Here is a 15,077-nt window from a genome sequence, read left to right as displayed (position 1 = left end):
ATAACAGAAACCACCCATAAATTACCCCATTTTGCAAACTACACCCCTCAAGCTGTTCAAAACTCATTTTTAAAAACTGTTAACCCTTTAGGTGTTCCACAGGAATTTTAGCATGAGCCAAGAACCAAATATGACGATATCGGTACCACCCGGAGTGACTAGATGTAGTATTTGTAACAAAATTTAATCCAAGTTATGTAAATACACACTGAACATGTCATGTGCATATATATATATATATATATATATATATATATATATATATATATATATATATATATATATATATATATATATATATATATATATATATATATATATATATATATATATATATATATATATATGTTACTCCATAATATCTTCAACATCGGACTCTGAATCTGACTGTTGTTCTACTGGCTCGTCTTCAGTACCCTTGTTCTGGCATGTCTGTAATCTGCACATGTCTGTGCACTTCAGGCCATTGCTGAGGCAAGTACACTGAGGAAGTTCACATGACCGCACACACTTGCAGGACAGTAGCTGTATAATAGCTTCTGGTGCTGGTGCCCCTTGCATCCACTTGACAACAAGCTTTCCGTCGTTATCTATCATCCAACCGCAGTCTGTTGGGTTTGCAACCCATGGCTGGCTCTGCAGACTTCTCCTCCAGATCGCAGCCTGGTAGTTTGCACGCAGTGCATGCATGAAAAGGCAGTCCTGGCAAGGAGGGAGTTGACTTGACTCTACCACTCCACGTCTGGCACAGAACAGCTGATAACGGAGCCTGTTTACCTCAGTTGTTTGGGTAGTTGGCAGGTACATGTGGCAGGTGATTTCCTGTAACTTCTCAAAAAGTTCGGTAGACACTTCCCATGAACGACCAACTTCCTGAAAGGCATCCTGGTATGTCTTGTTCATCTTCAACTGCTTGAGTGTCGTCATCTTCCCACGGCCAGCGAATGCACTGACGGTGTCACAGCCTGTAAATGCATGCATACCAATCAATGAATCACATACGCTGCCTCCCAATGTTCGGCTCAGAGTGGTGATATCCAGGAATCTTGTCCGGTTCTGTGTACCGCATTTCTGGAACAGGTGGGATGGGATTTTGTGGCACATGCCCAGACACAGGACCATGACATCAGTATCCTCCGAAGTGATGATGACCGACTTGTAACCAGATTCTGCTGCATGAAGAGCATGGAGAAGGAGGCGTGTGTCTGCTTCTTCTTGATTTGACTTAAGGTCAGCAGCCTCTTCCCACTGTTCTTTGGTGATCTTAAAGCAGAGCTGCTCACATGTGACATACAGCTCCTTCTCCTCAAGCTTCTCCCTGTGGTGTTTCGCCTTCCATTCTTCTACCAGAAACTTTATGAGACTTGCCTTGTTGGAGGAACTACTTAGAAGCTTTTTCCACTGCTGGATGTTGTGCCCATGTTGAATGTTCTTGAAATGGATCCCTGTGCCTTCATATCTGTTGACTCTTTCTGTATCTTTGATGGATGTCTCCTTGTAGACGTCAAAGACAATATCAATGCGCTTGCTCTTAGCACCCTCATGGATAGCGCGACTCATTGCTGTGCCTGCTAGCTGGCCAAATGTTGCATTGTTTCCCTTCAGTTTCTGAACCAGGCTCATCCCATCAATGATGGTTGCAGAGGGCTCGGGGATCACTTCTGCAGGACGAGCATTCCTCTCCAACTCCCTTGCGAGGGCAGCCTTGTTGGTCTTGCGGATAGACCCATCACCATTGGCAAGTGCCCATGGCAATGGACCCAGGGGATGAGTCAAGACATCACTCATTTGTAGCTTTCTGTTCTCAGCTACAAGTATCATCTGGCCAAATAGGTTTCTGTCAGCCTTCAAAATTACCTCCTTGCCAAGACCTTGTCTGCGTGTCTTCATTTGGATGTTAGAGAACGTTTTAAGTTTGTTCTTCGTCATCTTGTCATGAAACAATGTAGTTGGCTTATCGGTACCCAAACGCTCATCCTTGAATGTTTGATATGCATCCTCTCCTATACTGTATGCCCCTTGAAGGTCTTTGGCTACATCTGGTGGTGCTACAGTCGCTGTTGACAAACTGATAAGTTCACCATTATGCTCTTTGTTGAAGGGGTTCACCCAACCTGTCTCCAGCAGTTGAACGAAAGATTGGACATCGGCTTCATCTCTTCTAATCCTAGACACCTGTAGGTCTGAATGGCTGAAGTCAGTATATTGTTGGCCTACCAGGGCCCTCAGCTGCCTCAAGTACATACTGCGGTACTCTGATGTCAGGTAGAACCTGGAAACAGCTCCAACTTTGAGGCTGAAGCCTTTTGTGCCCCCTGGTGTCTGGGTGTCTTTGTTGATTGTCTCTTCAATGGTCTGGTCCACAGGAATTCGTCCAAAAGGATTCTTGCTACTGATCTGGACCGAAAAGCCACCTTGCATGAAGTATTCATGGACCTCTGGGTGTTCTATGGGCAGCCGAGACATTGTGGCATAGTAATAGGTTAGGTATCGGGCATAGTTGACCTTGTCATAGGCAAAACACCATGGTATCATCTGTCGGATTGCTCCTAGGTGAAGCATCCAGTTGCCTTCTCTTGAAGCTCGAACCAGGGCCAGCATGGTCTCGACCATGTCCAAGTATGACATCCAGAATGCTGAGAGTTGTTCATTTCTGAGGGTCTCAAGATAAACTTGAAAGAGCTTCAGGGTAAGTGTGCAAGATTCATTATCCAAGAGCTTTTCGAAGGATCCCTGCGACACACTGATGCGAAAGTTTGTGATGTTCTTCAGTGTTTCATCCAGATGGTGAAGGTCCCTTGCATGGTTTTCTTCTAGCCATGGAAGGAAGTTTTTCCATGCAAGCAGAGGGAGATAGGAGCTCTGCAGAGAAGACCGGAGAGTCCTGTTCAGCACAGAACGTGTATGTGTCAGTGTGTGTGTGTGTGTTGGGGCACCTCAGGGTGTCTTCAAATGTGACATAGCCCCCTAGATTTCTTCCAGTAAAATTTGCACTCCAAAAGTCATTTGGCGCTCCTTCCCTTCCGAGGCCTGCCGTTCCCCAATACTGCAGTGTACGACAACATATCGGGTGTTGTTGTGTTCGGGAGAGATTGGTGAACAAATAGTGGGGTGCATTTTTTGCTGGTACACCTCTTAAAAATAAAAAAATGAGCCTAAAATGACACCTTCATGTAAAAAATGCACTTTTTCCATTTTCTCAACCAAGTGTTTCCAACTACTGTGAAACACTGGTTGGGTCAAAGTGGTCACTATACCCCCTAAAAGATTCCTTGGGGGTGTAGTTTCCAAAATAGGGTCACTTTTTGGGGTTTCCACTGTGGGTGTACCTCAGGCAGCCTTCAAATGTGACATGGCCCCCTAGATTTCTTCCAGTGAATCCGCCACCCAAAAACCACATAGCGCTCCTTCCGTGTTGAGCTATGCTGTGTGCCCATACTTTAGTTTACGAGTACATGTGGGGTGTTTCTATAAACTGCAGAATTAGGGTAACCAAGTTTGGGTTTGCCGTTAACCCTTGCTAGGTTGCAGGTAAAATTGGATTACAATGTAATATCTGGAAAAAAAATGAAATTTTGAAATTTCGCCTTCATTCTGCTAAAATTCCTGTGGAACACCTAAAGGGTTAACAGTTTTTAAAAATGAGTTTTGAACAGCTTGAGGGGTGTAGTTTGCAAAATGGGGTAATTTATGGGTGGTTTCTGTTATGTAAGCCCCTTAAAGTGACTTCAGAAGTGACTTGGTCCTTTGAAAAGTGGGTTTTGCTGTAAATGTGAAAAATTGCGCATAAAACTATAAGCCCTATTACGTCGTAAAACAATAAGGTTTCATTTTCAAAATGATGCCAATATGAAGTAAACATGTGGGGAGTGTAAATTAATAACTATTATGGGGGGTATCAGTATTTTTGTAAAAAGCAGAGAATTTCAAAGTTAAAAAATTGCCGATTTTTCCAAAATTTCCGAATATTTAGCATTTTTTTATATAGAAAGGTAAAATATATTGACTCCCATTTAGCACTGACGTGAAGTACAATATGTCACGAGAAAACAATCTCAGAATGGCTTGGATAGGTGAAAGCGTTCCAAAGTTATTAGCCCATGAAGTGGCACAGGTCAGATTGGCTTAGGCACTTGGGTACAAATAGGCCTAGGGCTGAAGGGGTTAATAAGCTACGTATATGTAAGGGCTATCATATCAAAAAATAAACTACAGACATGCATCTACCTAAAAATACCAAAGAAAATTAGTCACTCCGGGTGGTACCGATATCTGGCCCGGCTCATGGACTATATTAAAATTCAGTGGCCACCTGAACAAATAACACCCGATCAGTCATTGGTGCCAGACCCGCAACAATACTAATTACCTAGCAATCTCCTAATTGCTCACCCTTCCAGCCACCCTGCTACTTACTGACCGCCGTCCAGACATCTTTCCACCGTCACCTGCAGCATCTCTGACTCTTTGCTATAAGCAGGACTTCTGAGCATGTCCAGGATTTGGAGGTCATAACGTTGTGACGCCACAACAACTTGATGATGCACAGTGACCTCCAAGACCTAGACACATCCAGAAGTCCTAGCCTATGGTGAAGAGGCCAGAAATGGGGCGCATGACAGCGAAAAGAAGAGGATCAGGATAGCGAGCAGTGGGTACTTCCAGCGAGGTGAGCGATACATTAGATATTAGTATTAGGAGGTAGCAGTTGTTGTTTTTCTTTTTTTACCATTTGTCGACCCTCTACAGCTCAGCAAAATGGCAGCCAGCTAGCCTCCACTTTGCTGAACTCGCGTGAAGAATACAGATCTTTTGCGAATTTCAGGTAGAGTTCAATGTCACTCCAATAAATTTACCCATCTCTAGTGTTATGCTATCCAAGACTAAAAATAAATGTTGTCTAAAGCAGCGGGAATAAAATATGGCCACTTTACCCTGGTGACTGCTCCTCTTTAACCCCTTAAGCCCAAAGGGTGGTTTGCACGTTAATGACCGGGCCAATTTTTACAATTCTAACCACTGTCCCTTTATGAGGTTATAACTCTGGAACGCTTCAACGGATCCTGATGATTCTGACATTGTTTTCTCGTGACATATTGTACTTCATGATACTGGTAAAATTTCTTCGATAAGACTTGTGTTTATTTGTGAAAAAACGGAAATTTAGTGAAAATTTTGAAAATTTCACAATTTTCCAACTTTGAATTTTTATGCCTTTAAATCACAGAGATGTCACACTAAATACTTAATAAAGTAACATTTCCCACATGTCTACTTTACATCAGCACAATTTTGTAACCATAATTTTTTTCGTTAGGCTATGTGCACACGATGAGGATTTAGTGCGGATCCGCAGCGGATTTTTCCACGCAGAAATGCTGCAGATCCGCACTGTGATTTACAGTACAATGTAAATCAATAGTGAAAAAAAAGCTGTGCAGATGGTGCGGACAAATCCGTGCAGAAACGCTGCGGATTTAAAAGAAGTGCATGTCACTTCTTTTGTGCGGCTCAGCAGCGTTTCTGCATCCTTCCATTATAGAAATCCGCAGTGGTAAAAACTGCAGAAAATCCACATCAATTCCACATAAAAACCACATAAAATCCGCGGCAAATCGGCACCTGTGGTTTCTGCCAGGAGATGCGGATTTTGTGCAGGAAATTCTGCACCCGATTCCACAACGTGTGCACATAGCCTTAAAGTTGACCAGCAATTTCTCATTTTTACAACACCATTTTTTTAGGGACCACATCTCATTTGAAGTCATTTTGAGGGGTCTATATGATAGAAAATAATCAACTGTGACACCATTCTAAAAACTGTATCCCTCAGGGTATGTGCACACGTCAGGATTTCTTGCAGAAATTTCCTGAAGAAAACCGGAAATTTTCTGCAAGAAATCCGCATTTTTTTTTTTGCGTTTTTTTCACGTTTTTTTAGCATTTTGCAAGCGTAATTAGCTTGCAGAATGCTAAAGTTTTCCAAGCGATCTGTAGCATCGCTTGGAAAACTGACTGACAGGTTGGTCACACTTGTCAAACATACTGTTTGACAAGTGTGAACAACTTTTTACTATAGATGCTTCTTATGCAGCATCAATAGTAAAAAGATATCATGTTAAAAATAATAAAAAAAATAAAAAAAATGGTTATACTCACCTGCAGACAGCCGACCTCCTTAGCGGCGTCCGTTCCTATAGATGGTGTGGTTCCGGACCTTCGATGACGTCACGGTCACGTGAGCAATCACAAGACAGCGACGTCACCGCAGGTCCTGAACCACACTATCCATAGGAACGGAAGAGAGAGCATGCACCACTGAGAGGCGGGAACACTCCGGGACCATCAGAGGGTGAGTATATGACTATTTTTTATTTTAATTATTTTTTTTTGACCAATTATATGGTGCCCAGTCCGTGGAGGAGAGTCTCCTCTCCTCCACCCTGGGTACCAACCGCACATGATCTGCTTACTTCCCGTATGGTGTGCACAGCCACATGCGGAAAGTAAGCAGATCAATGCATTCCTAGGTGTGCGGAACCCCCGCAATTCCGCAAATTTAATGAACATGTTGCTTTTTTTTCCGCGATGCGATTTTTTCGCGGAAAAAAATGCACCATGTGCACAAAAAATGCGGAATACACTGAAAATAATGGGAGGCATATGTAAGCGTTTTTTTCGCATTTTTATCACGTTTTTATAGCGAAAAAACCCGAAAAAAACGTGAAAAATACTGAACGTGTGCACATGGCCTCAAGGTGCTCAAAACCACATTCAAGAAGTTTATTAACCCTTCAGGTGTTTCACAGGAATTTTTGGAATGTTTAAATAAAAATGAACATTTAACTTTTTTTCACACAAAATTTACTTCAGCTCCAATTTGTTTTATTTTACCAAGGGTAACAGGAGAAAATGGACCCCAAAAGTTGTCGTACAATTTGTCCTGAGTACGCCGATACCCCATATGTGGGGGTAAACCACTGTTTGGGCGCATGGCAGAGCTCGGAAGGGAAGGAGCGCTATTTGACTTTTGAATGCAAAAGTGACTGGAATTGAGATGAGACGCCATGTTGGTTTGGAGAGCCCCTGATGTGCCTAAACATTGAAATCCCCTACAAGTGACACCGTTTTGGAAAGTAGACCCCCTAAGGAACTTATCTAGATGTGTGGTGAACACTCTGACCCACCAAGTGCTTCACAGAAGTTTATAATGCAGAGCCGTAAAAATAAAAAATCATATTTTTTCACAAAAATGATCTTTTCGCCCCCAATTTTTTATTTTCCCAAGGGTAAGAAAAGAAATTGGACCCCAAAAAGTTGTTGAGCAATTTGTCCTGAGTACGCCGATACCCCATATGTGGGGGTAAACCACTGTTTGGGCGCATGGCAGAGCCCGGAAGGGAAGGAGCGCCATTTGACTTTTCAATGCAAAATTGACTGGAATTGAGATGGGACGCCATGTTGCGTTTGGTGAGCCACTGATGCGGCGCCCCAGGGTCCTGGTCGTCACAGTGGTATTGCTTTCCTCTCGGGGAAGGTGATGCTACGTTTGGAGGCAAAGAAGAATAACTGCATCCAGATATCACAAACTTGCAACACATTTCACACTCCAGGCCACCAGGGGGAGCTCTTGCTCCTATTTATTAGGTCACTCCCCACATTGGTAAAACTGGTTGCCTGTAGGGAAAGTTAGTTAGTTGCTGGCTGAGCTTCGCTCAGGTAGTTGGTCCCTGGCAGGGGTGGGATCCTGTCAGAGAGCAAAGGAGAAGGACACGGAGCTGTGCATGCCCTCAGAGCTGCAGCTCCTAGAAAGAGACATTGAAGGCAGAACTGTATTGCAGCGAGCATGCAAAGAAGTCGTAGCAAAGGAGTGGATATCAGAAGGGGACCAGCCCTACACAGGCTGCCTCCTTCTGAGGCGCAGAAGCCCGGTAGCCGGAACACCGAGGGAGTAATGATCTTTATGCCTTGCGCCAGAGACCGGCAGGACAGCTAATTTCACGTTACCTGTCCGCCCTACACCCAGGAGGCACGGTGGCACCCCTTAGAGGCTGGTGCATGATAGAGTCCCTATAAACCGCCTCAAGCCACCAGTCATATGGGTTTGTCCTATCCTATCCGGGGGACAGAGAGAGAGACATAACATCTACAACAGTTGTGAGAACCTTATGAGAAGCTTAGCAATAAGGGACTACAACACTGCAGCGCTAGAGGAAGGCTACTGATTTCCACCTGGACAAGGGAACTCTGGACTTGCCTCCAAACCGGCCAGACTCTGCCTGTCCTGTGGTCTGGTGCCCTGGACTGTGGATGCTGAAGTCTTCAGTAAAGTTAAAGAGACGGCAACCTTGTGTCCTCGTTCTTCTCTGCGCCTCTCACCATCCACCATCTACACATCGGAAAGCCCTGGGGATATACTTCACCTGTGGGAAGGTATACCATCTAGCTGCCATAACATCACCCCAGCGGACCCCTTAAAGCAGCGTCGGTCACCCTGACCGAATACCACAGGTTGCGTCACGAACACAAACTTTATTCCTTTACACTATGTTCCAAATTATTATGCAACTGACATTTTTATCGGATTTTCCTAAATGGTTGGTGCAAATGACAGTCAGTCTAATAAAAGTCATCACCCGTTAGATTATACATCGAATTTTATTGAAGAAACCTCCCAATGATAACAGTATAATCTCCAAAATGAATAAAACCTCAAGCTGCACTGTTCCAAATTATTAGGCACAGTAGAATTTCTAAACATTTGAAATGTTTTAAAGAACTGAAAATGCTCATTTGTGGAATTTGCAGCATTAGGAGGTCACATTCACTAAACAAAAAAGCTATTTAACTCCCAAACATCTTAACAGGCCAAGTTACATGGTAACATAGGAACCCTTCTTTGATATCACCTTCACAATTCTTGCATCCATTGAACTGTGAGTTTTTGGAGAGTTTCTGCTTGTATTTCTTTGCATGAAGTCAGAATAGCCTCCCAGAGCTGCTGTTTTGATGTGAACGGCTTCCCACACTCATAGATCTTTTGCTTGATGATCCTCCAAAGGTTCTCTATAGGGTTGTGGTCAGGGGAAGATGGTGGCCACACCATGAGTTTATCTCCTTTTATGCCCATAGCAGCCAATGAGGTATTATTTGCAGCATGAGACGGTGCTTTGTCATGCATGAAGATGATTTTGCTCCTGAAGGCACGTTTCTGCTCTTTATACTTGGAGGAAAGTTGTCAGTCAAAAACTCTATACAGTATACTTTGCAGAGGTCATTTTCACACCTTCAGGAACCTTAAAGGGCCCTACCAGCTGTTTTTCCATGATTCCGGCCCAAAATATGACTCTTCCACCTCCTTGCTGACGTTGCAGCCTTGTTGGGACATGGTGGCCATCCACCAACCATCCACTACTCCATCCATCTGGACCATCCAGGGTTGCTCGACACTCAACAGTAAACAAGACTGTTTGGAAATGCAACCATTTCTGCTTGTGAACACTGTTTAGGGGTGGCCGAATAGTAGGTTTATGCACCACAGCAAGCCTTTGAAGGATCCTACACCTTGAGGTTCGAGGGACTTCAGAGGCACCAGCAGCTTCAAATATCTTTTTGCTGCTTTGTAATGGTATTTTGGCAGCTGCTCTCTTAATCCAATGAACTTGCCTGGCAGAAATCTTCCTCATTATGCCTTTATCAGCATAAACACATCTGTGCTCATAAACAGCCACAAATCTCTTAACACTACGATGATCACACTTAAGTTTTCGGGAAATTTCTAATTTTTTCATCCCTTCACCAAGACATTGCACTATTTGAAGCTTTTCGGCAGCAGAGAGATCCTTTTTCTTTCCAATGTTACTTGAAAACTTTGACCTGCTTAATAATGTGGAACATCATTTTTAAGTAGTTTTCCTTTAATTAGAATCACCTGGAAAACCAATTATCACATGTGTTTAAGATTGATTTCAGTGATACATTGAGCCCTGAGACACAATATCATCCACAAGTTTATTTGAAAAACAAAACAATTAAATCTTTATGACACTTAAATCCAATTTGCATAATAATTTGGAACACAGTGTAAAGACCTTTCCCCTTATACGGACGTCCCAGGGCAACGGACCGGGTCAGCCACCGTGACATTACCCCCGTGAACCGAAGGACCCGGTACCGAGTACCCCGCTGCCCTGACGGGGCGATCCACTGATGTGCCTAAACATTGAAACCCCCAACAAGTGACCCCATATTAGAAACTAGATCCCCCAAAGAACTTATCTAGATGAGTTGTGAGAACTTTGAACCCCCAAGTGTTTCACTACAGTTTATAACGCAGAGCCGTGAAAATAAAAAAATCATTTTTTCCCCACAAAAATGATTTTTTAGCCCCCCCAAATTTTTATTTTCCCAAGGGTAACAAGAGAAATTGGACCCCAAAAGTTGTTGTCCAATTTGTCCTGAGTACACTGATTCCCCATATGTTGGGGTAAACCCCTGTTTGGGCGCACGGGAGAGCTCGGAAGGGAAGGAGCACGGTTTTACTTTTTCAACTCAGAATTGGCTAGAATCGGACGCCATGTCGCGTTTGGAGAGCCCCTGATGTGCCTAAACAGTAGAAACCCCCAATTCTAACTGAAACCCTAACCCTAGCCCGAACCCTAGCCCCAACCCTAGCCCTAACCCTAGCCCAAACCCTAGCATTAATCCTACCCCTAACCCTACCCCTAACCCTAGCCCTAACCCTAATGGGAAAATGGAAATAAAAATATATTTTTTAATTTTATTACTTTTCCCTAACTAAGGGGGTGATGAAGGGGGGTTTGATTTACTATTTATAGCGTTTTTTAGCAGATTTTTATGATTGGCAGCAGTCACACACTAATAGACGATTTTTATTGCAAAAAATAGTTTTTGCGTCTCCACATTTTGAGAGCTATAATTTTTCCATATTTTGGTCCACAGAGTCATGTGAGGTCTTGTTTTTTGCGGGACGAGTTGGCGTTTTTATTGGTAATATTTTGGGGCACATGACATTTTTTGATCGTTTTTTATTCCGATTTTTATGAGGCAGAATGACCAAAGATCAGCTATTCATGAATTTCTTTGGGGGGGCGTTTATACCGTTCCACGTTTGGTAAAATTGATAAAGCAGTTTTATTCTTCGGGTCAGTACGATTACAGCGATACCTCATTTATATCATTTTTTTATGTTTTGGCGCTTTTATACGATAAAAACTATTTTATAGAAAAAATAATTATTTTTGCATCGCTTTATTCTGAGGACTATAACTTTTTTATTTTTTTGCTGATGATGCTGTATGGCAGCTCGTTTTTTGTGGGACAAGATGACGTTTTCAGAGGTACCATGGTTATTTATATCCATCTTTTTGATCGCGTGTTATTCCACTTTTTGTTCGGCGGTATGATAATAAAGCGTTGTTTTTTGCCTCGTTTTTTTGCCGCATTCACTGAAGCGGGACAGTTTTATAGGTGGGGTCGTTACGGACGCGGCAATACTAAATATGTGTACTTTTATTGTTCTTTATTTATTATTTAGATAAAGAAATGTATTTATGGGAACAATATATTTTTTTTTTCTTTATTTAGGATTTTTTTTTTTTTTTTTACACATGTGAATATTTTTTTTTTTTACTTTATAACATTGCCCCAGGGGAGGGCATCATGTTATGGGGTCAGATCGCTGATCTGACACTTTTCAGAGCAATGTGCCAGATTAGTGATCTGACATGCGGGGCTGCAGGCTTACCAGCGCCTGCTCTGAGCAGGCGCTGGTAAGCCACCTCCCTGCAGGGCCCAGATGTAGCCCCGTGGCCATTTTGAATCCGGGGCCTGCAGGGAGGAGACGCTCGGTACAAGGTGAGCACATCGCCCTGTACCGAGGGTCTCAGGGAAGCCCGCAGGGAGCCCTCTCCCTGCACGATATTTCCCTGTACCGCTGGAACGCTGCGATCATGTTTGATCGCAGTATCCTGGGGGTTAATGTGCCAGGAGCGGTCCGTGACCGCTCCTGGCACATAGTGCCAGATGTCAGCAGCGATAGTCAGCTGACACGCGGCCGCGATCGTACTATCCCGTCACTGGGAATTAAGTCACAGGTCACCTCGACGGGATAGTACGTTATATGGGATTAAGGGGTTAAAATACTTAGATGCTGTGAAAACAAAACTTGTAGCTTCAAAGACAATACATGTAAAAGAGTTCAAATTATTGTGCTGACAGGGATCCAACTCCCCACTGATTTATACCTAATCATTGTTTTGAAATATTTTTTTTTCTAGTGATTGTTGATATAGTGGTCTAGATTCCTAGACTACTAGCAATGTCAGGCTTGAGGGGCTTTATTTTTGCACACCATACTTTTGGCTATATTGCCTCCATACACACTAAGGTCACCATACAGACGCCTCCCTAGGTGTTGCTGTATAGTGTCCCATCATACCAGCAGCGCTCACCTGTCCAGTCAGCAGCTCACTGATCTTGTTGATGAGTTCCAGGATCTCCCAATAGCTTGTGCCCTTATATATCAGTGAGAGAGGAGGAAGCACCGTGATGGGGACCTGGTTCCTGCTCCATTCTTCACCCTCATTTTTCACTACTATGTAATCCTGTACAGTAGAGAGACCATGACACCTCTAAGTCACTTTACATCACTATACATTCCTTTCAACTTTTCATAGCTTTAATTTTTTTTTTTAAGATAGAAGAGATAACAACCCCTCACCTCTCCGGTCAGGAGGTAGATTATCTCTAGGGTGAGGTTTAATATTCTCTCAGCCATTTGTATTCTTTCCTTGTCCATTTTATATAGGTCAGAGCTATCGTCTTCAACCTGTAGGGAAAAAAATGTAAAGTAACAATTGTCAAATACCTAATATAAAAGAATACTATGTCATACAAATGGCAACCAGTTCAGTGATTGACAGTCTCCCCTATATGACTGTGCATACAGAAACTGCTGTCAATCGCCGAGTAGGACCGCCCACTGGACTCATATACACAAGCACTAGCAATTTCAAAGAATACAATACAAGTAAGGCCGGGGACACACTTAACGTATAAAAAAACGGTCCGTTTTTCACGGCCGAGAATCGCACAAATGTTTCAAAAACAGTGATCCGTGTGCAGTGCGAGGATGCGATTTCCTCGCATCAAATGATCCGTGTGACATCCGTGTGACATCCGTATGGCATCCGTATGCCGAGATTTTCTCGCAAGCTTGCAAAACCGACATCTAATGGATTTATGTGCTCAAATGTTCGGGAAAACATATATACAGTATATATATATATATATGTCATTGAGACACATATATATATTCTGTATTTATATTTCATTCAGCGCGATATCTGTGAACAGCCGGTAATTCGATTGCCGGCTTTGCATTTCTCCTTCACAAACCCGACAGGATATGAGACATGGTTTACATACAGTAAACCATCTCATATCCCCTTTTTTTTTGCATATTCCACACTACTAATGTTAGTAGTGTGTATGTGCAAAATTTGGCCGCTGTAGCTGCTAAAATAAAGGGTTAAATTGCGGAAAAAATTGGCGTGGGCTCCCGCGCAATTTTCTCCGCCAGAATGGTAAAGCCAGTGACTGAGGGCAGATATTAATAGCCAGGAGAGGGTCCATGGTTATTGGCCCCCCCGTGGCTACAAACATCTGCCCCCAGCCACCCCAGAAAAGGCACATCTGGAAGATGCGCCTATTCTGGCACTTGGCCACTCTCTTCCCACTCCCTGTAGCGGTGGGATATGGGGTAATGAAGGGTTAATGCCACCTTGCTATTGTAAGGTGACATTAAGCCAGATTAATAATGGAGAGGCGTCAATTATGACACCTATCCATTATTAATCCAATTGTTTGAAAGGGTTAAAAAACACACACACACATGATTTAAAAGTATTTTAATGAAATAAACACAGCGGTTGTTGTAATAATTTATTGCTCTCTCAATCCATTTCCAGGCCCTCGCTTGGCAAAATAATAAACGCACAAGATACATACCCTCAGCTGAACCGTCACGTCCCACGAAGTAATCCATCTGAAGGGGTTAATTATTTTACAGGCAGGAGCCCTGCAAATGCAGCTGTGCTCCGTGCCTGTAATCCCCGGCGAATGAATGAAATGTAGGTCATTGACCTACATTTCCTTCAGTCGCGGTGATGCGCCCCCTGGTGGATGTCCTCATATGACCTGGAGCGTGGGAAAAAGTTCCCAGGCTGCAGTTCATGAGAACATCCAGCAGGGGCGCATCACCGCGACTGAATGTAAGTATAGATCACTGCTTTCCTTTCAGCACCCGGGGATTACAGGCACGAGCGAGTGGTTTATCACAGCTCGTGCCTGTAATATTAGTTAACCCCTCCAGATGGAGTACTTCATGGAACGTGATAGGACATCAGAGAAGGTATGTATATTGTGTGTTTATTGTTTTGCCAAGCAAGGGTCTGAAAATGGATTGAGAGAGCAATAAATTATTAAAACAACCGCTGTGTTTATTTCATTAAAATACTTTTAAATCATGTGTGTGTGTGTGTTTTAACCCTTTCAAACAATTGGATTAATAATGGATAGGTGACATAATTGACGCCTCTCCATTATTAATCTGGCTTAATGTCACCTTACAATAGAAAGGTGGCATTAACCCTTCATTACCCCATATCCCACCGCTACAGGGAGTGGGAAGAGAGTGGCCAAGTGCCAGAATAGGCGCATCTTCCAGATGTGCCTTTTCTGGGGTGGCTGGGGGCAGATGTTTTTAGCCGGGGGAGGGCCAATAACCATGGACCCTCTCCTGGCTATTAATATCTGCCCTCAGTCACTGGCTTTACCACTCTGGCGGAGAAAATTGCGCGGGAGCCCACGCCAATTTTTTCCGCCATTTAACCCTTTATTTTAGCAGCTACAGCGGCCAAATTTTGCACATACACACTACTAACATTAGTAGTGTGGAATATGCAAAAAAAAGGGGGATATGAGATGGTTTACTGTATGTAATCATGTCTCATATCCTGTCGGGTTTGTGCAGGAGAAATGCAAAGCCGGCAATT

At 43.2% G+C, this 15,077-nt stretch overlaps 1 protein-coding gene across 3 annotated transcripts in view; it reads right to left on the bottom strand.

Annotated features, from left to right (window-relative positions):
• Positions 1 to 15,077, bottom strand: part of LOC143767153 (uncharacterized) — a 132,810-nt gene that overhangs the window by 102,409 nt on the left and 15,324 nt on the right. For 2 of the 3 annotated variants that reach the window (XM_077255200.1, XM_077255202.1), the window contains exons 1-2: positions 12,743 to 13,240; positions 12,474 to 12,626 (exon numbers count right to left, since the gene is read on the bottom strand). In XM_077255200.1, the coding sequence (XP_077111315.1) occupies positions 12,474 to 12,626; positions 12,743 to 12,820 (231 nt within the window). In that variant the 5' untranslated portion in view covers positions 12,821 to 13,240. Of the gene's footprint in view, positions 1 to 12,473; positions 12,627 to 12,742; positions 13,241 to 15,077 lie in introns of those variants that run through there. The other variant, XM_077255201.1, reaches the window with a different exon arrangement.

Source organism: Ranitomeya variabilis, chromosome 4 (assembly GCF_051348905.1).
Source record: "Ranitomeya variabilis isolate aRanVar5 chromosome 4, aRanVar5.hap1, whole genome shotgun sequence".
Lineage (NCBI taxonomy): Eukaryota > Metazoa > Chordata > Amphibia > Anura > Dendrobatidae > Ranitomeya > Ranitomeya variabilis.
The sequence above is the reverse complement of the archived record's forward strand: the minus strand, read 5'-3'. Positions and strand labels throughout refer to the sequence as shown.